This window comes from Acomys russatus, chromosome 18 (genome assembly GCF_903995435.1).
Source record: "Acomys russatus chromosome 18, mAcoRus1.1, whole genome shotgun sequence".
NCBI lineage: Eukaryota > Metazoa > Chordata > Mammalia > Rodentia > Muridae > Acomys > Acomys russatus.
Window position 1 is genome coordinate 38,844,593 of NC_067154.1, and position 24,553 is coordinate 38,869,145.

At 32.8% G+C, this 24,553-nt stretch overlaps 1 protein-coding gene across 2 annotated transcripts in view; it reads right to left on the reverse strand.

The window, feature by feature from the left end:
• Dach1 (dachshund family transcription factor 1) overlaps positions 1–24,553 on the reverse strand; it is a 393,427-nt gene that overhangs the window by 122,144 nt on the left and 246,730 nt on the right. Inside the window, exons 4-5 of one of the 2 annotated variants that reach the window (XM_051160902.1) lie at positions 7,199–7,354; positions 6,604–6,776 (exon numbers count right to left, since the gene is read on the reverse strand). In XM_051160902.1, coding sequence (XP_051016859.1) covers positions 6,604–6,776; positions 7,199–7,354 — 329 coding nt within the window. The remainder of the gene's footprint in view (positions 1–6,603; positions 6,777–7,198; positions 7,355–24,553) is intronic. The other variant, XM_051160903.1, reaches the window with a different exon arrangement.

Sequence of the window (24,553 nt, forward strand, 5' to 3'; positions counted from 1 at the left end):
TAAAACTTCTCATAATGCTAGCACAAATAATTGTAGACGTTGTAAATGGCGATTTCTTTATTATTGTTTCTGGCTAAAGTAGTGCCATTATAACCTCCATACACAGAAGAGAAAACCACTGCACAAATGTAAAATAATTTGTCATGTGCATAGGAGGTCGTACAGAAAACCCAGAAACCCTGCTGTAGCCTCCGTTTTAAAAGTCACTGATAATGTTTATTTCAGCAGGAAAAATTCCTTATGATATCAATATGTATATATGAAATAAAATGTGATTAGAGCAGTGATTCCTTCAGAGGCTTAGAATTATGCGTTAAAAGAATCTGAAGTGAATCAATTAGCAATGCATTCCAACCCATTAACACACTTGCTAATGACTAAGGGAATCGATCTCTTGATTTAGACTGCTTATTTTACTCAATGATTTAAGATAATAAAGAAAACATTCTAAAATTTAGAAATCATGCAGAAATGGAGTAATTACCTTATGACATTGTTTTGGAGCTTTAGCCTCTAAACTTATCTATAGATTCTAAACCAAGGATAATTAACTTTTTTGTTTTTTGTTTTGTTTTGATTTGTTTTGTTTAGAGACAGAGTTTCTCTGTGATAGCCCTGGCTGTCCTGGACTCCCTTTGTAGACCAGGCTGGCCTCAAACTCATAGAGATCCACCTGCCTCTGCCTCTCTAGTGCTGGGATTAAAGGCATGCACCACCACTCCCGGTTTGGAAAATTAACTTTTAAAAAGTAGATAAACACAAATTTCTTTTTTTATAATGCAGAATTATGGAAATTTATTCTATGATTAAATTATTCTAGAATTCACTTTACATACCCCCCCTACTTGGCCTATCTAGAATATTCATTTTGATATTTACAAATGCCTTTGATGATAGTCAGAGATATGGCTTAAGTAAATGGATTTACTGTGGGTTTCTTATGAAGGAATTCTCAAAAACCAAACAAACAGATAAACAAACAACAACAACAATAAATAGACAACTACATGGCATTAGCTGATTATTTAGTCTGTATACATTTTAAACACAAATTTCTAATACCAACATAGATTAAGAAAATATATAAGGTCTTCAACACCTCAGAGACCTACAGAATATGGCATTTAAAGATATTTTTGTTATTTTAAAGATTCTTTGACAATAAGACAGGTAAACTCCCGGCAACACCCAGCCTACCTCTAAGAAGATGAGGAGCATCAATAAACCTCCATATAGAGATGGCTTTAAATGGGGCAAACAATCCACTGGGCTAAATATCCTTGTTTCTGCCACAGACAAAGTTCTGCCTAAAAATGGACAAGCTTGGATGCAGGCAGAGTCGATGGCCAAACTCTGCCAAGACAGGGTAAGCAAATCCTCAATGGTTCCTCCCTCACAATTATGTCTATCAGATATATTGGGCCAGAAGGATGAGGATGATTCTCCAATGTTATAAAGAATTTTGGATGGCTGTTCAGGCAGCAAATCATCTCTGTGGGTAACGTTTGTCAACTACAGAGGGATTTGGATTTCAATATATGTGTGTGTGTGTGTGTGTGTGTGTGTGTGTGTGTATAAATTCAATACACATAGTACAATAACACATATATTCGTTAACCTTCATTATAAAGTTGAGGGGGATATAGAATCACCGTGGTAACAAAGCCCTGAAAACACATGTGAGGAAGTATTTAGATTTAGATAATAGAAGTGAAAGTCCTCTTGTAAATAGGGGTAGCCACCTTAGTTGATGGGTTTCTGGTTTGAATAGAGAACCCATCTGGCAGTAGTCCTCATCACTGTTTTGGGTGGAGACAATCTGACATGCTTCCTTCAGCTTTACTGCCATGCTGTCTCTATTTCAGAGGGCTGCCATCAGGATGTGCGCCAAAATAAACCGGTGATTATAAGCAGGTATTTTATCATGACAATGAGAAAAGTAACTAAAACAACATGAAAGATCTCAATTTATTGCCACGTTATGTTCTCTGAATGGTAGGCAGTAAAAACGTATTGACTTCATTGGCAAAATAGACTCATATACAGTTTATAATAATTTAATGTATCCCTATAAATGGAAAGATCTTAAGAACTTAAGGTACAGTATTTGACCACTTATTCTTAAATTTACCTAACTAACCTCCTCCATGCTTCCAAACTAGCCGCACACTGGCAATTTTCTCATTGAGTCTCATTGGAGGGTGTACTTATGAAATCAATGCCACTGGTATACAGTCTTCATCCACCTTTGTTTCCCTTGGCATTTAATTTTTCTAATTCTGAAGCCTGATGTTTTCAATTTGTCCTGTATCTGTCTCTACAGTGTTGAGATTCCTTTAACCTTCTGCAGTAACTCACAAAGAAACATAAGGTTCATTAGAATTTAAGTTATCAGTCACAGTCATCTAATGCAGAGAGCAATTATGTTTTTTTTTTTATTGTCAGAATGTGTGTGTATGTGTGTGTGTGTGTATATGTGTGTGTTTTATACTGGAGGATGTACTCCTGTGATGCAAGCAATCTACCAATTAAACTATGACATTCTCAGCCATTGCTAATAATTAATAATTAATACTCAACACTGCCTTTGAACATGAAAGCAGTCATAGACATACACAAATATGTATATGTATACATTACACAAAGATGTGTACATATATGACTGTACATATATGTATATATCTAAACATATATGGCCATATATATATATGTATGTACCAAAAGTTTTTTATTTATAGAAATTAAGAATGTAACTTTATGTAATTTTTATCTATGATACAATAATGTTCTTTTATTTTTAATCCTTTACAAATGAAAAGATATTTCCATTCCAGGGCCATATTAGCAAGTACAATAGATATTTTCAGAGGCAGCAACTCATCAGTTGAGATCTATATTTATTTTGCATGTGCTAGTGAGTATGTTACTGAAAAAATGTATTGAAAAAATTCATTTTACAATAATAAGAAGGATACAATTTTATAATATATTACTCTGATAGCTATATTTTTACTTTAATTTTATACCACATATTTTTAATTTTTATTCTCCCTTAGTTTGTACTTTATCTCAATTTCAATCATTACTTATAAAATATAAACAACTTATTCAGCATTTACATGAACTCTTATGTTTCTATTTTCTCTTCAGAAGCTATTTCTTTTGATATGGCCCTAAATCTTCGGTATTTAGCATTCTACTTTCAAATGGCCTTTACATTTAGAATCTTGTCAACGCTCAGGGACTCTTCTAATTACCCACAGGGGCCCATTTTGTTCAATGTGACATCGTAGTCAGCCATTTTCTTTGGGAAAAATAAAACTTCCCTGAACTACACTTAATCAACATAGACAAAATAAATATACTACACAAGACATGAGCTATTGAGCGTACTGATATTGAACTCAGACACTTTGGTTAGTAACAGGACCTGGTCCTGTCAATTAGCATGTCAAAGTTTCAAATGCCATGCAAGTCTGTTAAGAAAGGACGCCTACACAGATGGGTGTTCACCAGTTGTGCACTCCAGTTGGCCTGCCTGTGCTCGTGTGGTGGGAGCTCTCTGCTCTCTAAGATTAATCTCCACTAAAGCAAGATTTCCCATGTCCTTTTTACTACCAGGATTTACACCATGATCCACAAGTTCCTTGACCCAATCTTTTGCCAAATTTCTGAAAATATTTGTCCCAGGAGACAACAGAGTTGGGTATCAGTATGACTTAGTGGGTATTGGCCTACATTTGAAGACATAAAACTCCCTTACTTTTGGAAATGTGCTTCCTTCCTAGATCTCTTTCCTCTGCATTCTAAAACTTAATCTAAGAAACCATATACATATTTCTGAATTTCTAAAAATATAAATATGGGTTCTCACCCAAAGATATTTCCAGAGGAAAATCAGCATTTCCTCCTCCTTGCCTTGACTTAAGCCCCATGGAGTACTGAAAGCAGCTTCCAGATTGTAATGTTCTAATTAACATGAGCTGCAGCACAGACTTGTGCCCTGTCAGTCCTGTTAAAGCCAGACTACTTTGTAGAGTGACGGGACTAGAGTTAACAGAGATCTTCCTGCCCCTACCTCTGTGAGTACTGAGATCACAGGTGTGCACCACTGCTGTTTTTTTTTAATTATCTATAACTTTTTATTTTTGCACTTATTTACAGAAATGCAAAGTATTTGATTTTTTTATTTTTCGTATTAATATGTATTTACTTCTTTTTAATTTTTACATATACATTTATATTATTAAACACTCACACACACATATATATGTACACTACCTACAGCAAGAAAAAGCACAAGACAATCAGGAATTATATAATGTTACATTCATAGTGTTTTGGCTATTTGTATTTGACAGGCTTGAAGAAAACATCTTTCCTGTTTTGGTGAATCTAAAAATCTGAATGTAATTCAATATCTATCAACTAAAACATCTATCTAGACCTAAAAATATCTTAGCCCCTAAACAACTATGCTTAATTGTAAAACTTCGTTACCTAGTCTTCAACCCCATCAGAGACTTGAGAAGGAATAAAATTAATTACCTGAGTGTACAAGGAGTGCGGGTTAGCAGCTTCCAAAGTGAAAAACAAACAAACAAACAAACAAAAAATCGACAGAGACAGTTTGTTTCCTGAACAATCACCCAAAATTCTCTATAATGTTGGAGCAACGCCTTCAGCCTTCTGGCTCAGTATATTTGACAGATATATTTGTGAGGCACTGCTGATTTTTGAAACAATTGTGTGCATACCTAAAAAAGTACCGAGTACTCTATGATTTTGGACTCAGAAATGTATAGGGCATAACCTCCTAGTGTGTAATTATTTTTTTGAACTACAAAAGTTTGTGCTCTAGAAATTTAATTGATATAAATCTTATCTAGATGAGGAGTTACAGGATGTTAATATTTGAAAGTTATTATAAAGCATATTGAATAATTCTATGTTAAAAGTTTTTGAAATATGAATAATCAGATATTTTTATAAAGATGTTTTATTTTTAATTATGTGTTCTTGTAAGTATGTGTTGATCTGTGCATGTGTAAGGTCAGGAGCTGTCAGGTGTTCTAGAGACAGAGTTTGCAATTGTAAGTTGCCTGAGGTAGATGCCAAAAACCAAGTTTAGGCTCTCTGGAAAACCTGCACACGTTCTGAACAATTAATCTGTCTCTCTAGACCAAACATCTTATGTTCAAAACTGATACTTTTTGAAAAATTTAAAACCATAATCTCTCCAAGGATAAGAAAATGTGGAAGAATTTTTCTGCACTTAAAAATCATTTAAATGGTCACTTCAATGAGATCATGCGTGTCATATTCTTACTTTTGCGTTTTTTTTTTCAAAACAGTAAGTTATTAAAGGAAGAATTCATTGAGTATAAAATCATGTTGTAACACGAAAACCTCCATAGCTATAATGGATGAAAAAGGAGGTTTTGAAAATGTTTTGTGAGGAGACTGTGACATCACTGGCTTTATAACAGGGACTGGTTTTTATTTTGTCATATGATTTGATTCCTCTCTTCATCTGATAATTACAATTATGAGACACACTTCATTGTTAATAGAAACATTCTGATAGGAAAAAAATCATTTTTACACTAAGTAAATTCTTATAAACACTCCTCCAGTATTTCTTTTTTTTATAACTTTTAATTTTTAAGACAAGGTTGCAGTCAGTATTAGTCCAATCTAGCTACTATGCCGTGAGCATCCCGCCTCAGCCTCACAATACACTGTAGTTAAAACTGCATGCCACTCACCTTAGTAGGACAAAGACCTTTTATACAGGGCATACTCCTAGGTTGCCCTGGATTCAAGAGTATTATAGTCAGAAAACCACATGTAATTCTTGTATTAAAGAAAGATCATGTAGCTAGCAGGAAGTATCACTTACTTAGTTTAAAACCTTATCTATTCTTAAAGCCCTTTTCTTGTTTCTTATTCCTTAAGCAAACCGACGAACTCAATCTAAGTACATGTTGTAAAATAATTTTTTAAAAATTTAGGATACATCATACATGTGCACATGAATACATGCACAGCAGAGAGTAATTACAATAAATACATAGTATACATGTGTACAAAGATTACATATTAATTATAATATTCTCTATTTACAGGATATTTTAAAATGTATAAACACTCAACTCTATTGCTTTTAATTAATTTAGATAATGCCTCCATACTCTGTACTTCATTTTTAAATGTTGACTCTAATGAGAAAGATTGCTTTACATGTCCAATGTAATATGTCTAATAAGTGACAGAATGTAGCTCTCATGTTTGTCTGATTATCCATTCCTAAAGGCTTACAACAACACAGACAGAACTACATACAGATATCCATGCATGCCAGAGGCCATATGAATTGGAGTATATTACTTATTTCCATATGTTATTTCTACTAAGCCAAAACTAATACATATCTCAAGCTGGTATAAATATTGTACTTACTGTGTATAGTTTTTCTTTTCCTCACAGACAAGTTGCTATTCTTTAGATTTTAGAGGTGATACTTACGGGGATAAACAAATGGAGTAAGAGATGGCAACTTAAGATGAACCTTCCATAACATCATTATGATGAGACACTTACCTTAATAACAGATGTCTCCACCCTGGATGGAGGGCTCTGAACTTGTGCTGCTGCTGCCATATTTGCAATGGTGCTAAGGTGGTTCATCTGGCTCATTGCCATAGTGACAGATGCTGGAGGTAGGCTGACAGGAATTAGAGGGTGGGGCATCATCATAAAAGGAAGTTCCAGTCCTAAAGAGAATACACACACAACATCACTGCTGTGTTCTGGCTAAACATCAGTGACATGTCATTAAAAGTTTAAATACTGAAAATATCCTAATAGTGGCAGTCAAAGGAAAACAGTTTGCTTATTTGCATACAGTAATATTCACTCATGACTGGGAAATTAAGCTAAATCATTTGGTTCCACAATTCATCATACCACTTTTGTGTGTGTGTGTCAATACAAAAATCCTGTTCTTGGCTTTATTATTGCTCCTGGCAATGTAACAACTTACAGACATGCTATAGTTTTGAAGAATCAACTGTGTGAATGCAGTATATCTTTTTATTATTATTATTATTATTATTATTATTATTATTATTATGCTAATCATTAAAGAAAATAATTTTTTAAACTACACTTTTAGTGCTAAAAGTTGCCATCGTACCATTTGGCGGAAGGTGGCTGTGCTGCAGATGGTTGAGAGGATGGCTAACTGGAAGGCTATACGCTGCAGGCATGCGGGCATGTGTAACAGGAGCCTGAGATCCCTGGGATGCGGGGGAGTGGAGAGTTTCCTTATCCCAAGGACCCCCACTGCTGCCTGTGGGGAATGAATATAAATTATTTGGATATAATATTAATCCAAATCATCCAAACACTCATTGGAAATGAGATCTGAAAAAGTTTGACATTGGGGAATTAGCAAATGGCCTTAAAGGGAAGTGAGCTGAAGTATGAAATTTTCCCCTGAACTATGTTGTCTTTTGTTTTTAGACATGATGTCAAATTTCAGCAGATATTTTTGAAACATTTAACCTGTAATACCTAATCCTGTTTGAGCTGACCAACTTAACATTAGATTGTCTCTACTGTACAACTAAATAATTCCTTTTTTTTTTTTTTTTTTTTTTTTTTTGGTACCAAAATGGAATAGAGGTAATACAGTACAAAGTTATCCTTTCAATAAATGGTAACCTGGTCAACATTCAAAGTTAATGTGCATGGCTTAGTTCAACCACAAGAACAGATATAATGTGGATTTGTAAGAATATAACTTGATTAGGCATTGAAAAAAGAACACAAAATATTATTTTAGAAAACATGGTAATGTCAAAGCAAAATACTCAGCACGTGTCAATGAGTACAGATGCACTTCGACAAAGACAAATATAAATTTTGTATTTGAGCAGTCCTATCATCAGTGTTCACTGTCTGTTGGAAGACAGACACGTCAATATTCAGGACAATGTCAGATTGATTTAGGTCGTGACATACTTTCTAAGATTTCCATAGAAGGAATTTATAAATCATGTAATTCATTTAGTTTAGCAACATTAATGCAGTTTTCTAGAAGATTTTTAATATGAAATTATTCCTTCAACTTTTTCTGTTACCCTATGAGTTTACTTTAAATTAGCTGATACTATCACAGACTTTGAAACAAGAAAGTTGGTAAAATTCCCATCTAATGCTTTAGCTCTACTAAAAGGCCAGCTGTAAAATCTCTTCAACAGAGTTTTCAATGAAGTCTACCTAGTCACTGCCATGATATTTTCCCTTTACTTCTGAAGACAGTTAAGGTTCGATATAAATCCAAACTCATTAGCTCAATACTGTCTGGATCTCAGAGTAAATTGCTCAGAAGTAGGTAATGAAAACTCAATTCAAATTCTTCAGCAATCAAACAGAGCAATTTTATTAAACAATGAAAAGAATCAATTAAAATGGATATCTTTATTATCTTTATTATTTTACAAGGAACCATGACAGCTTTTAGCTTGAAACCGTTTATAGCTTTATGCAGAAATGACTCACATAAAAGATATTTCTCCAACCTTCTCCCACACTCAGTTACAAATTTTCATGTTCATATTCAACAGTTTCATATACCTTACTCTTCTACAGCTGACTTCTTGACACTTTTTCCAGGCAAATATGAAATAACTGTACAAATGTACAGACATGCATTATGTCAAGAGAACACTAGGATAAAACAGTTCTAATAACCTCTCACTTTGCTTTGTTTAATCAAACTGTACGCAAACATATTACATACTTAACATATAACAAAATAAATGTTGAGATAATAAATTTAAATGGGGGAAACAGTGACTTAAATTCAGATGGCACAACTGTACAAAAGACAACACTTATTTCCCCATCTCTGAGGCACTGCAGTCTGTCAGTTTCTTAATATGGTTGTCAGGCTGTCACATACACATTTTCCTCAGGAAGTTTCTAATGCAACATTGAATTTCTCAGTGTGTAGAAGGCTCTTAGCCATCCCCACCACTCATCATTTGTTAAATACCCATGATGCTGCCTTATTTAGGTAATAAATAGAGCAAACAATTAAGAAATTCGTCTGATGAAAAATATACAATATATAACCAATTCAGCTGTAAGTGATTTTGGCATTATTTATAGCGTCCTCCTTCACCATTAGCATGAACAAATGAGGAACGAAAACAGGCTACTTCAGAACAAGATTTGCTTACAATTAGGAAAGGTCTAATTTCAAGTGTTTTCAGTTTATACAGTATCTGTCACACTATAAGCAAGTATTTGTGTGTGCGTGCGTGTGTGTGTGTGTGTGTGTGTGTGTGTGTGTTTGCCTACACATATAACATACATCTACAGTTACTTAAAATAGTAGTTACTTTAAATTACATTTTAGTTGAAATAGAATCACATCAGATCCCCCTGTTTTCCTTCTCTCCAACACCCCCAACTCCTCTCCCTCAAACATTTTCAAGATTTGCACTTCTCAAGTGATTACTAGGTATGTGTGTACACAAATATATATAAATACAACCTGCTGAGTTAATTTTTGTTGGTGGTGTGTCCATGATTTCAAGGCTGAGTACTATGCCTTGGACAATCACTAAGGGGGAATCATACTGGGATGGGCTAAGTTTCCTTCTGCCAGTAGTCATTGGTTGCCTGTAGTATTCTGTGTAGGAGTAGAACCACAGAAGTTTCCCCCACCACATAAGCCTGTGAACTGGTAATACTAAGTAGGAAAAATTATTATATTTGTTAGAAGAAAAAAAAAATATATAAAGAAAGTGATTCAAATTTCTCCCTGAGTTATTCTAGAAGCATACTCTTTTCTCAACTCAAAGTCAGAAAAAAAAAAGTTGATTCTGATGTAGCCATTACATTTTCATAGAAGTAATCAAACCAGTTATATACATTTAAAGAATAATTAAAATATAAAAGGATAAAATCGAAAGAAAATATTCATGAGATCTTCAAAGAAATTCCTACTGAGTCGCTTTTGATAACTTAGATTTTCAACCATATTTTAGTGGACTTGCCCAAAAGTACTGCTCACAGACATTGGACAGACCAAAAGTAGCACAGGCTAGAGATTGCAGTTATAACAATGTATGGACTATAATCAGCCAGACACAAGGGAAATTGTTATATAATGAAGCCAAGTAATCTGAGTAATCTAGTCACATGTACCATGAAGGAGAGCTACAAATATCACAATTACTTTTTTTTAATTTTTAAATTCATAATAATCTTTTTCCTTTGTTGATAAAGTCAGGTATAATTCTGATGGGTTTGCCTTTATATATGACTTTTCCCCTTTCAACTTTTTATATTCTTACTTTGTTCTGTAATTTAATGTTTTGATTATTAAGTGGTGGGATGATTTTCTATTCTGGTCAAATTTATTTAGAGTTCTGTAGGCTTCTTGTATGTTTATGGGCATTTCTTTCTTTATGTTAGAAAACCAGCCACTGAAAAAAAAAAGTCCTCATTTCTGCCACAGATAGAATTCTGCCTAAAAATGGATAAACTTAGAAGCAGGCGGAGTCTTGGCCGCCAAACTCTGCCAAGACAGGGAAGGCAAGTCCTCAATAGTTCCTGCCTCACAAACATGTCTATCATATATACTGGGCTAGAAGGATGAAGATGGTGCTCCAATGTTACAGTGTTGAGTGGCTGCTCAGGTAGCAAACTGTCTCTGTCATCTTCTCATTCTGGAACATGCTAACCTGCACTTCTGGTCTACTCAGACAATTAATTTTATTCCTTCTCAAGTCTCTGGTGGGGTTGAAGACCAGATAGTTTAGTTTTAAAATTAAGATTAGTTGTTTTGGGGTTAAGATGTTTTTAGGTCTAGATAGATGTTTTTAGGTTCATAAAGATGAGATATGATAGGTATTGACTTACATTCAGAATTTTAAATGCACTAATATAGAAAAGATGTTTTCTTTAAGGTTGACAAATACAAATAGCCAAAACATTATGAGCATAACATTTATATAATTCCTGATTGTTTTGTGGTTCTTCTTGCTGTAGATAGCTTATTGTATATATTTGTAACATATAAATGTATATGTAAAAATGAAAAATAATTTTAAAAAATAATCTTTTTCTTTTAATTTGCATCTCCTTCATGATTTAAAATTCCAGTTCTTTTCTGAAATGACATGTTGAGTGTTGAAACTTCATATTTCTATTTGTTTTAGTTTATCTAATGGAACAGACTCTTAAAATGGAATTAGTAACATAGCCATTTATTCTTACTTAAAAAAAGATCAACTCAGATATAGAAGCACAATTCATAGGCAAGACAGGAAATAGAAAGTGGTTAGAAAATAGTACAGCCCATTTCTTTTTGATGAACATTTGAAAATAAGGATAAATGAATGCCACCATTTTTACCACTTCTATAAATAATTGTGTTTATAAATTAATTTATTCATTTTATTCTTATATATACAAATAGCAAATGATTTAAAAAAACATCAGGCCACATTATTTTTAAATGAGTTTTGAAGAGAGTACACACAAAACACTAAAAAACAATTATGGTAACCCATAGATATTTCTTTACATTATCATGCATTAAGAATAGTAAAAGTATATTTGAATGTTATTATTCTTTATACATAGGTGGCATGTAATGAGTTGTTCTGATTTCCCACAGGCTGACCCTGATAAAGGAGACAAATCTCTAAGGGGCTAACAGTCACACCACTGCTTAGTGAGTGACAATGATAGGCTGTGACAGGAACCTGACATTGTCAAGATTCGTTTACAATGAAAATAATGTCAATGGTGGGTGCTTACTCCAGCCATTGGAGAGCACTTAGCGGGATGTCAACTTTATCCTACGATGAAAACATGGGTACTAAGTAAAAGCAAACACTAGTCACAGGTTCCACAGACCTTAGCTGTTACTTCAGATCTGGGAAAAAAAACAGATAAGTGATTTTTCAGTGGATTCATTTGAATTAAATGGAAAATGACACATGAACTATTATATGTGATGCCGGTTTTTAATGTACGTTTAGAAACACTTCGTGAATTATATAACAGAGCCCCCATCTCTGTCCCTCTCTTTCTCTCAATTATCAGCTGAGTCCTTTTGAATTAACACATAAATGTGGAAATCCTCTAGAAATCTGGATTGACTCAATCAAACTGCTCTAGATATAATGATAATGAGCAATTTGCAATTTTAATATTTACCTTACAAATTGAAAAAGATGAATATATATATATATATATATTCACAGAGTACAAGATAATGCTTGGGAGCATAATTCCTCTAAACTGGACTGTTTTTGTTCTTTTAGTAAGGCTAGGGATGAAACTCGGTGCCTTGTGCTTTCTTCACTTGTGCTATATTACTGAGCTACATCCCAGCTAAATTGAAACATCTCTGTAACCCTATTTATTAAAAAATGTATTGCTTGACTTCTGAATCTTTGGAAAGTCCTGGAAAACAGGGACAGCACAAGGATACTTAAAATAGAGGATGATTTCAATTTTAAATTACTTAAATTTGATCTCATGAGAAGTGAGATTAGAATGATTTACTTTTTTCAGAATGAAGTTTTTCACATACTTTTCTTTTTCATATCTAAATCAAGAAAGTTTTGATGCAACTGAAAATAAAAGAAGGATAGCCATTACTATCAAGATAAAAGGTTAAGTTGTATATGTGCAGAAAAAAGGAGTAATTATATCAGAGAACACTTTGCTTTTTGATGCTATTGCGGTCGTAAGACTCATTAGCACCACACTGTCACTGTTAACCAGATGAAACAGATCCCTAAAACAAAGCAAAATAAATCTAGACTTGGGATGGTAAACACCTCCATAGCTTTCCATTCAGAGAAAGAAAGAGTTGCTAAATTCTTTTGTATTTATTAAACATATGAATCTTGTTAACATTTTAATATGCTGAGCATAAGTAGGAACCAAATGTTTTTATTACAAGGATATAATTTTAAAAACAGATTTGTTATCTTCAACAGCTTAATGGACTTTGTTATAGACAATGATGTAGAAATAGCACTTCTAGGTATATATATATATAAACTGTCAATCTAAAATATAATCTAACACTTACTCAAAATAAAGTATTTTGTTATAACATATCTATATATTTTCTAGTCTTTAATACTATTAATGTAGTTGTCCATTTTAGTGTACACTATGTTTATTAAGCAAGCAAATGAAGTAGAAATTATTTATCCAGTAGTTTCATAATTTCCCAATAGCTTTGTCATCATATGAAATAAGAGTGACAATTGTATTCCCTATAATCTTTTTAATAAATGGCATGACAAACAATATTAACTTTCTGTTCATGTGTAAGTTTTGGCCAGAACAAGTTAAAAATCAGTTTTGGTTTCCACTAATTCATACGAAACTTGAGGTAACAAAAACTATATTTTTGTTTTCATTGTTCAAAAAAAGCATAATCCCCTTTTAGAAGAGATTGCATGCTCATATAAGTAATATTGATATTTTTTACATGTATGCCTCTCAGGGTTCATTTATCTCCCTTACAGACCAGAATAAAGCTCAAAGAATAATATTATCAGCTAGTTGTCTAAGCCAGAAACAGAAAGATGATCCTTATCTTCTTCTTTTTTACTTACCATTGATGTTCAACTCCCTTTTATGTCTCGTTGATTGCATCTGTGCAATTTATCTCACTCTTTTTCTATCTGATCAGTTGTAATCAGTTTGAAGGAGCGAGAATTTGTCCTATAATGCACAAATCTTAACACTGTCATTCCCCCGCTTAGGAGGTTTAATAAGAGAAATGTCGAAAATTTGGGAGCGGGTATAAGTATGATATAGTTGGCTTGTCCTTACCAGTTATTGTATTATCCCTAGCATTTAAGAAGATAATGCCATCAAGTAGGCCATTCTTAACCTGAAAATTATGACATGATCACTCTGAACACTTTCATGTGGTAAATGTGCAGATGGAATACAAAAGTAAATACAAATGAGAGATAATCTTAAGCCAATTTTTTAAAAATATAAATAGAGTTAGAAAAGATAAATATAGGATATCTATATGAAAGCTTTGAACAAAATTAATTATATATAAATGGAAATAAAGTTAGTAGAATTGCAAATGATGTCCTGGGTTTTAGATTAGCAAAGGACCTATGGTATCCTCACTAAGGAGACAATCATGATAGCCATGAAGATCTCTGATGAGCTTTTCATTTAGCAGGCTTTTTGATAAGATTCTGTATGTAACTATCCAAATGAATGTTTATTTTTTAATCTCATTATATAGTCCTGGCTGGCCTGGCACTTACAAAGCTCCAGCTGCCTCTGCCTTCCAACTGTTGGGACTAAAGGCACTTGCTACCATAGCTGATGTTAAAAAAAAAAAAAGAATCATTGAAAATCCTGAAGTAAACGAAACAATGTCATAAAATATTTAACTTATCTTGTTATTTGAATCAATATTATTAAATCACCTTTGTGAAAAAGAAAAATGAGGATTAAAAATCATTTAATTTTGCATTGGATGGATATGACTTAAATATAGATTAATATACGGTAGGTAGAAATATAAGACCAAAATCTTGGAGAAAAACAGGTGTTCAGAGGGAGAATTAGGAATGATTTAAAGAACAATTTTCAAATATGTAATGATGGGTATATTTGTTTTTACTTTGAAGAAGCCAACCAAGACTGATTCTCAAATGTTAATAAAAGCTATGTTACAATAAGTTCTTAGCACAGAGAGATGTGTTACCGCATTTTCTAATATCCACGATTCCCTACTTCTTCTAATGTAGAATACCCTATGAACATATACAGGGGGAGGTAATCCCCCTCAGGAACAGTTATAGAGGAGGGTAATAATGGGAAAATTGGGGGGGGGGGCGGGAAGAATGGGAGGATACAAGGGATGGGATAAACATTGAGATGTAACAAGAATAAATTAATAAAAAAATTAATGAGATAATCAACATAAATATATGACCATCTGACATTTTCTGGACACTCAGTTAACAGTGCATGAATCAATGTGTAACATACTGATTAAACTTGAAAATTTAGTATTCTTAATTACTGCCTAAAGTAGGCAAAATAAGCAGAAGTAATATGCAGACATACCCAACTAAGTTTACCTTGAAAGGTGCTGTTAATTCAACTTAGAACATAGTTTCTCTCCTCTTAATCAAAGTTAATTCTTTTTTAATATATTTCTTTTTAACATATATATTTATATATTACACATAAATAAAATAAACTGCATACAGCAGGAATAACCATAAAACAAACAGGAATTATACAAATGTTACATTCATAATATTTTTGCTATTTGTATTTGGCAAACTTGAAGTAATCATCTTTCCTATCTTGGTGAGTCTAAAATACTGAATGAAAATCAATATATATATATATATATATATATATATATATTATATCTCAAGAAATTAAGCACCACCACACCAAATATCCCTATTCAAAAAATGGGGCACAACACTAAACAGAGAATTCTCAACATAGGAATATCAAATGGCTGAGAAGCACTTAAAGAAATGTTCAACATCCCTAGTTGAAATGTAATACATCAGGGAAATGTAATATAGTTTTTAGCTAAGGAGATAGTAGATTTTATGTATAGAAGCCATATGTGACAGAAAGGAACTCAACACAGTTGCAGGCCTCCTGAAATAATATTAGAGTGGCGTGTAGGCTGCATGTAGAGGGCAGACTTGTTGAAAGCTACTTCTTATAGGAAACAAACCATTCCCCTCACAGCTCTCGTTACACTCCGTGAAGACATCAGGCTCACCAATGTCATCAGCTTCTCCTGGGCAGCCAGGCAAGATTTTTGAAGGTCAAAATGACCTGCACAATTTCAGTCATTGGCCACAGGAAAACACTTAAGGAGATTGCAAATTAAATGGATAATTCTCAGCTTGAGAATAAGAGTCCCAATTTTATCCCAGGATTAAATGGTTTCAATGTGTGTCTGTATGTGTTTGTTTGTTTTAGACATCAGTTGAAATGTGAAAGAGAATAAAGGACTGGAAAATGTTTGGTTGCGGATTCATTTTCTGACAATATCAATATCTATAGCTCAATATAAAGGTTTAAATTGCTCATATTTTATTTTACTATTAACTGGTTATAGTAACCATAATATGAAGAACAAATAATATCATGCACATGAGGTCACACACTGACACTCTCAGAGTTAAATGCTGCACACAGATTTAAGGTCCATTAAAATAAATAATGAAAAAAATATCCATAGGAATAATGTCTGGCTAAGTAGTCATATTTATTCTTATCTTTAACAGTTTTCTACATAAATAATCAAAGGAAAAATAACATGGTAGATGTGTTGGTACAGATCTGTTATTATGGTACTTGGAAGGACTAAAGTTTTAAGGAAAGCCTGGTCCAAATAATGAATTCAGGGATAGCCTCTGTTACACAGCAAAAGCATACATAAATAATAGAAAAATGAAACAAGTTAAATAACCATCTTCTCTAAAATGTTCAAAGGGTAGGAGAAAAATGTTTAAATATCTTGAGTTTAATAAAATAACTATTATATAAGTAATCATAATCTACTAACAATTGTATTAAAGAAAGTTAATATATTTTGAGTCGTTCATTTCAGTGCAAGGAGTCTCCTTATTGAAAAATACAGTTTTCTTCTAGAAATATTAATTACTGATAATTGATAAATATGATTGTTAATCATATAAATATTTCATAAAAATATGATCCTTTTCTCTGTGATCACAAAGTCTGTCATAATTTCATTATTTTATGAAAATGTACTTTTTTCTAATAATTGGTTGGTTCTACGATCTGTCTGTTCTTATTTCATTATATCAGGGGCTTCCTTATGAACAGAAACTTCCTTTTATTTGGACCTGGCTAAAAATAGAAGGCCCATAGGCAAAAATCATCCTCTGGCCTCTATGTGCATGTGCACACACCTGTCTGTGCACTTGCACACATGCATACCTCTACATTTGAGTTTGCATACACCACACATGCACACACACATGCAAAAAATGAAATACATTGAGTAAACAAAAATGCATTGTATACTAATTGAGATATTAAGGATGGAAAAATATAAATTTTGTGTTTCGGTATATTACATGTACATTAATATTGAAGATAACATGGATTTTTGAGGGAAAACCTGGTCTTAGGAATACACTGGACTGATCATTCTCCCTACGTCTTCCCCATTGCATATCAAAGCATTTCTTGCTTACAGAACTGCCTAGTTTGGGTAATGTGTCAAAGACATACACAAATGGTGGCTCTGGATGACAACTCAGAAACTCAAGTGAATGGAAGAGGAATCAGACGTCAGAAACGCATCAGAAGTCAGAGTGCGGTAGGTGAGGACCAGATTATGAAGCTCTGGGATGTCAGGATGATGAGTTTGGTCCTCATCTTAGGCAGAAGAGAGAGATGACTAAAGTGATGGATCAGAGAGTCAGATGAAGAAGAGGCTCATCATCCAAAATGACCATCCCAAATTCTGTCATCCAGCACACTGAAACTGATATGACCAGGATACGGGTCCCCAGTCTCATATTTGATACTGTGGGAAAATTGTCAAAACAAAGAAAATGTGTTGCTTTCTAAGAATATGTTTGAAGAGCAAATTAGCTTTCTGGGGAAGACATTACTAGGTTCTGTTGGATGTTGCAATAGTTACTCTGTGCTTTTTATGGTTCTACTGACTTGTAAGCTATTTACTGAAATGTGGAAGGGTTTGCTTTAGTTTGAAATAAAAAGGAAACCATTTGGAGTCTATTTGGGAGCTTTCTTGTAAAGAGACACTCTTTCTAGGGAGCTTTCCAGTGTCTACATCTGGACAGAAGAGGTATCACTAAAAAAGCTGCAGCATTTTGTAGATCAGGTGGGGTGGACATTTTTTACCTTCCCTGGAATCGAAATTGGAGAGGGCAAAATGAGGATGCCCTTTTAAGGTTCAGGATTTAATACTAAAGTCTATTAATTTTAACAAGATAAACTTTAATCTTTTTATACCAAAATTAAATTTGGACATGTATTTTGACACTGTTATTTCCTTTTAATTCAGAATTTATTCTACTATCCTGGTCCATCTCAAATATGTTAGATACATCAGCAGAAAGTAAAAGAGTGGTTACTCTGCAGAACATGCACTTGTAAAATACACACCACAGCCTTATGACCCACACTTTGCAATTTGGCACCACTCCTTGAAGTTCACAATCCTTATACTAGAAGTTCCCAAAATGATTTCTTATAATTACTCTTTATTATCTAATGTAGCTATTTTTAAGTGACCCTACAATAATTTAGTTTCACATCTATATATAGTGTGTGATATGATCTATAAGAATTGTACACTGAAAGGCATACAAACACAGTACACTGTTTTTCAGCATGTGTGTGTTTGTGTGTGTATGTGTGTGTGTGTAGCAAAATGCACCATAATCCTCTGTGGGTAGATATTTAGTTTTTTTCTTCTAAACTTTTCCAGGATCACATTACTATAGGTTGATTGCATATAGTATAAGATGCAATATTCTTCATAAGGTGTATGAAGTGTCTGTTTAAAAATTTCATTAATGATATTTCTTGTTTTTGAAACGTAGGTCAGCTTCTATTTTTATATGAAGTGAGAATTCATAGTACGATTTAATGTAAAAATAACTTTTAAGAAGCTGACTACATGTAGATTGTTTTAAAAATTCAAATCCACCAGAATGACATTTCTTCTGTAGCTACAAAATGCATATGCCAAGTCTTTTATCCAAATTATCTTAATGAATAAATGAGTTTGTCCTTTATGTATAAAATATAGTTTGTATTTGTGGCAGGAGATTTTAATAATAAATGAATTTTAGGTTTGCTCCAATGTACTCAATAAAGTGTGATTAATTTGGTTTTTTAAAAATGCAAACTAGACATTACTATATTACTTTGCAAAATGCACAGCTTGCAACATTATTGTCTCGGTGGGATCTTAAATTGAATTGTAAAATGTGTCTTATTTTCAGCTTGATTTATGTAAGAGATAGCAGTGGATAAGCCCCTTTTGAAGTTTCATTGCTTTGTGTAAGGAAAAACAAAAATGCGAAATTCATGATAGTTAGTTAAAATCCAAATCAAACTTTTGCAATATGTAAAATGTTTTTAAATAAAACGTTATGACACGAGCAAGGTTCTACATTTCAAGAAGCAGCTTTTGAAGTTCCTATTATGACAGATGACACAACACATTTCTGACATTTTCTGTGATTTTTATTATGATATTTCACATAATTACCAAACCATGTTTTTCTCCAAAAAAGCTTTCCTGTGCCCTGAGAATTAATCTATGATACCATTTAACTTGGCTTTTTGAAGTAAATATCACCAGATAAAAGCCAGCTGGATGTGAATAATAGGACCCTTGAATGAATGTATTAGTGTTTGAAAAAGGGAGGACAAATCTTCTAAAAAGATTAATTTCCATAAAAATGATAGCTCCCAGATCTACAAAAGAATAAATTCAAAAACATAATAAACTCTTAGAAAGAAAGGTAGATTAAAGTACAAGCTGTAGCACCTTGCTCCCACAGCTGTTATGTAGTGGCTTTTCTGTATCAATTACATTTGGTTGGTCCTGTAGGGCTCTTCAAAGCCTCATGTGAAAAGCCTGAATGTAGAATTGTGTGACACCATAAGTAATAACTTCAGCGATTAATTTCGATTCAACACCATATTCATTCTGATCTTACTCTCAATATTTACTGTCTGAGAGAAGTTACAAGGATGTTTCTGGGAGCCTATGAATATACTCAGGACAGTTTCTTCTCTTTCACTCATTAAAGATTTGAATATGAGTTTTTCTTTGTGATGAATATTGCAGTTTTATCACACTAATATCAGTTGCTGACATCATCGTATACAAAAGGTGGAAACTAATCAACAGACTTTTTTTCAATATCCTGCTGAAAAGCATGACTCTCAAAAGTTCCATGAATTCAATTCAGATAACTTGTCTAGGTTAGCTTGTGCAGTTGCTAATAAAGTGTGACCGTGCACACACAATTATCAAGGTAAAACACACTCTTCCCTCTTGAATGACCTTTATTCCGTTACCTAGTAGAAGCAAATGTATATGAACTTTTATTTTTTAATTTCTTTTAGTTATACAAAAACACAACCATCATAAAAGTATAATCATGAAAGTGACATCGTTATGTTCTGTATTTGTTAACTTATTTTTATTTTTTGCATATAATACATTTTGTTCACATTATTTCCTGTCTCCCAACTATTCTCAGATATCCACCCACTACCCACTAAAATTCATGTCCTTCCTCTGTTTAACAAAAGAAAAAACAACTAACACAAAAAAATCAGAAAAAAAGCACACACAGACACAACACACACACAAACACAGACAATGAAACACAACACAACAAAACAAAAATACAAAACAAAACAGGGAGACCAATTTCCCCTTTCCTAGCTTCTATCCATTTCAAACAGCTTTGGTAAAGGGCAGGACTGTCCAGACTACTTCTCAAATTTTGTACACATTAAATATATAGAAAAATGGAAATAGATAAACAATATGATGTACATATTTAAATTTTGAAGATGTTTGTTTATCAAAGTCTTAAACCAGAATTTAAAAAGTGGGGGGAGAGGCTTATTGTCACCTCAAAACTATTAGAAAAGAAACCCTAACTAAATAAACTGAAGAAATAAATTTATTAATCATATCCTGACAATAATTTTTCTGTTTGGAAAAATATGCCATCTTATTTTCCCTGTCTTCTTTCTGCTGATTCTTTCTAGAATACGGTGCCAAAAAGCAAAACCAAAATGAGATGTCACAAGTGATTACAAAAGTGTTCATTTAAAATTACTGTTACTTTTAATATGGTAAAAAGTTTAACTCTCAGGTCCATGTCCATTACAATGAAGACATAAAGTAGCTCACCAGTATTAACAAACCATGATCACCTGTGGATGTGGTAGAAGCTGTAGGTTTGTGTGCATTTGTGTGTGAGAGAGTGTGTGTGTGGTGCACATGCACACATGCACACACGCCCCCATGCTCAGAACATCTACATTCTTTGCACTCATATTAAATACTAAATAGTTCCGGCAATTTTAATAGTAACATAAGAATTTTTTTTATTATACTTCTTCAAGAAAGCTGCTTTTAGTTAAAACATAAAAACGGTAGCTACAAGGCTTCTGCAAATATAACTGCCATTCCATTAAGGAAATGGTGCACCAAACAGTAAATAGTGGCCTCCAGGGAAATGTAAGTATTGATTTTATTACTGAGTTGGTTGGTTGGCATTTGCAATTGTCAAGTCTAATTTTGGAGCATGCTTTAAGTATCTTTAAAAAAGCACAAGGAAAGAAAAATATTAATTGGAAAATATTGGCAATTATTCTATGGTAGCTTTAAATACCATTCCAGATAGGTTCTTTTCCTGGTTCTGGTTGCCTGCGTTATAAAAATAAATGCTATTTTTATATATATAGTGAATAAATGACAGGATCATTTTCATTAAGTCAAATCACAGACTCATTTTATAGGCTGTAAAGCATGAGTTGGCTCCAGAAATGAAGTAAGTCCCTACAACATTGAGAACATTGTTACAGAGTTCTTTAGATTGGATTGGATTTATTTTAAATTAAATATTTAAAATTTTGTTCCCTTGAAAACCTTAAATAATCAGGAAAGTAATTACAAATCTAAAATTTTCATCATATTGATATGAACTTCAAGTAAGAGCCAAATTGAACTTAAATCCTCAAACGCTGAAAAAAAAAAAAACAAAATTTGTCAATTTTATATAATTTATGTATTTATCTCTGTCCTCACCATTATCACCATCCACACTGGTTTCTCTTTTCTATCTACAAATAGAGAATCCTAATATTTGTGCTAAAGTTATAATTATAAACAAGGATCATTTTATAAATATGTGTCAGAGAGCAACTCTGTTTAATATGTAAATTCTCAGCTATACTTACAGGGCTGTAAACATAGCAGTGTTAAACTTCTATAATTAAGTAAAAGAAGTGTTTATGCTACACATTAATTTTTGAAATGTCCTTTATGAAAATCTAAAAAGGATGAAATTATTATAAAGCAAACATAATAACTGCTCTTCTAGTTAAATACAAAAATAATTGTATGTTCACAAACACATAATAAACTATTATGTCACACATTAAAAAGAGAACTGGAATCTGTTAACACACATACAGACATATTTTGATGTGCACAAACTAACATACACCATTTAATACAAGCAAATGTCAGGTTTCTTTATCGTAACTGTCAGAAAAAGATCAAATACAAAGTATTGGCAATAAACATAAAAAATCATTATACTGTGATTATAAAATATTTATATGGTTGGTATATCAATCAATGGCATAAAACTTACTTTATGTAGAATAATTGGAAGTCTCTGATTGATTTGTATGACACATGTATTATCATATAATGTTGAACTAAATTACTCATTTTGAAGTTACAGCTTTGGCCTCTCTGAATGTAACATTGGCTTCTACCTTAATGTTGCCACATAGGATGCAGTTTGAATGACAATTTTGGAGGTTTCTTGGGTGGAGTAGGTGAAAGTTTCTGTTGTTGTTTGTTTGTCTGTTTTGTAGTCACTTCAGGATTCACAAAATACTAGAAAGCCTTGAATAGAGAAATTCATTTCTAAATATTAAATTTTTTGAATGAGATCTATGGAAAAATTTACCATAGGTATTTCCCATAAAAAAGGAACTCAAGAATACAAAAGGGAAATTAAACACTATCAAATTATATATATATATATATAAAATTATATATATATATATATATGTATATATATATATATATATAAAATTATATATATATATATATATGCATACAAATGTTCTGTCTTTATGCACACCAGAAGGGTGATTCAGATTCCATTACAGATGGTTGTGAGCAACCATATGGTTGCTGGGAATTGAACTCAGGACCTCTGGGAGAGTAGTCAGTGCACTTAACAATTGAGCCATCTCTCCAGCTCCAAATAATAATTTTAAAATCAACTTAATTTTGAAAATAATTTTTAGTTCCTCTCATGGTTTGTCCTTTTGAGACTGTCATTTTCATGTCACCTTTGGGAGACTATTTCATTCCCTTGCTCGCTGACACCATTGACTAGGAGCAGTTGAAAGAAAGCCCTTCAGTAAAGAGTATTAAAAGTAGACAAGGTTAGCCTCAATAAGAGAAGATGCACTAGTCTCAGACAACTTGATGTGCCAAGGTGGGTTGACATCCATGGGAGGCCTCCTCATGTTCTTACAAGAAAGGGAGACATTGGGAAGGGCAGGGTAGAGAGATGGACTAGGAGAAGAGGAGTAAGAGGAAGCTGGGATTGGAATGTAACGTAAAAAAATTAAATAATGAAGAAATAGACAAGGAATATTAATATTTAGTCTGAACCCAAGGTTCTGGTTTGTAATATATAATTGTATGCAGCAGGAATGTTCAAACATTTGATTTCAATATTTATTTACAGATGGGTTATATTCATCGATACTTTTCTCACTTAAAATGAAAAATGCATAACCTAAAATATTTATTAATAAAACAAAACTATAAATTCAGTGGCTATTAACATAATGAATTTTGTAGAAAGTATACATAATTAAAGCAGTATTATTTGAGGGAATTTTGCAGAAGTCTTACATGATAGGTTAGAAAGAATTGGTTTGGATTATTCTACCTTTCATATATTGAAATGTCACAAGTCACATGGCCTCTGAAGACCTCCACAATATGCTCATGAAAGCCTAATTGTTTAAAAGTAACGGATACCTTAGCATTATTAGTAAAGAATTTGGGTCTTTTAGATGCTGAAAATATTTTGGAAACTTGTTCTTCTGTAGATCTCAATACTACCCTCTGACAATGCTGGGAAATCTGACAACATTTGAGAGCAATGACACCTTTGAGAAGGTTCACATGATACGTTAGCTTAGTAAGTTGTATATAATAATCGTATGACTTCTAATAAAAAAAGGAAGACTACAAACTGTATGGTCATGTGCTTGATTGAAAGTACGTTACCTGAAAGCCAGTATTAATGGGTGTGCGTGAGTGCATTCATGTGTTCGTGTGTGTGTGTGTGTGTGTGTGTGTGTGTGTGTGTGTGTGTGTTTCACCTTGAGAGTCGACTGGCACACTCTAGCATTAAGTAAAATTTAGGTGAGAATGTAATTTTCTTTTTGGAGTCTTAAAGCTTTTCTGTGTGCTCGAAACATCTGGAAAATGCCAATTATTTAAGTAAAAAATCATATTCCTATTATGTACAAGAAACATAAAGCACCTTGATTTTGACAACTTATAAATAAGCAATTATAATGAAATGGAAGTCAAGGTTATGATTAAAAGTGTTGAGATGATACACTTAAAAGACTCTTTGTGCAAGACAGCAATTTATCACGTAGACAGATGATGAGAACAAAT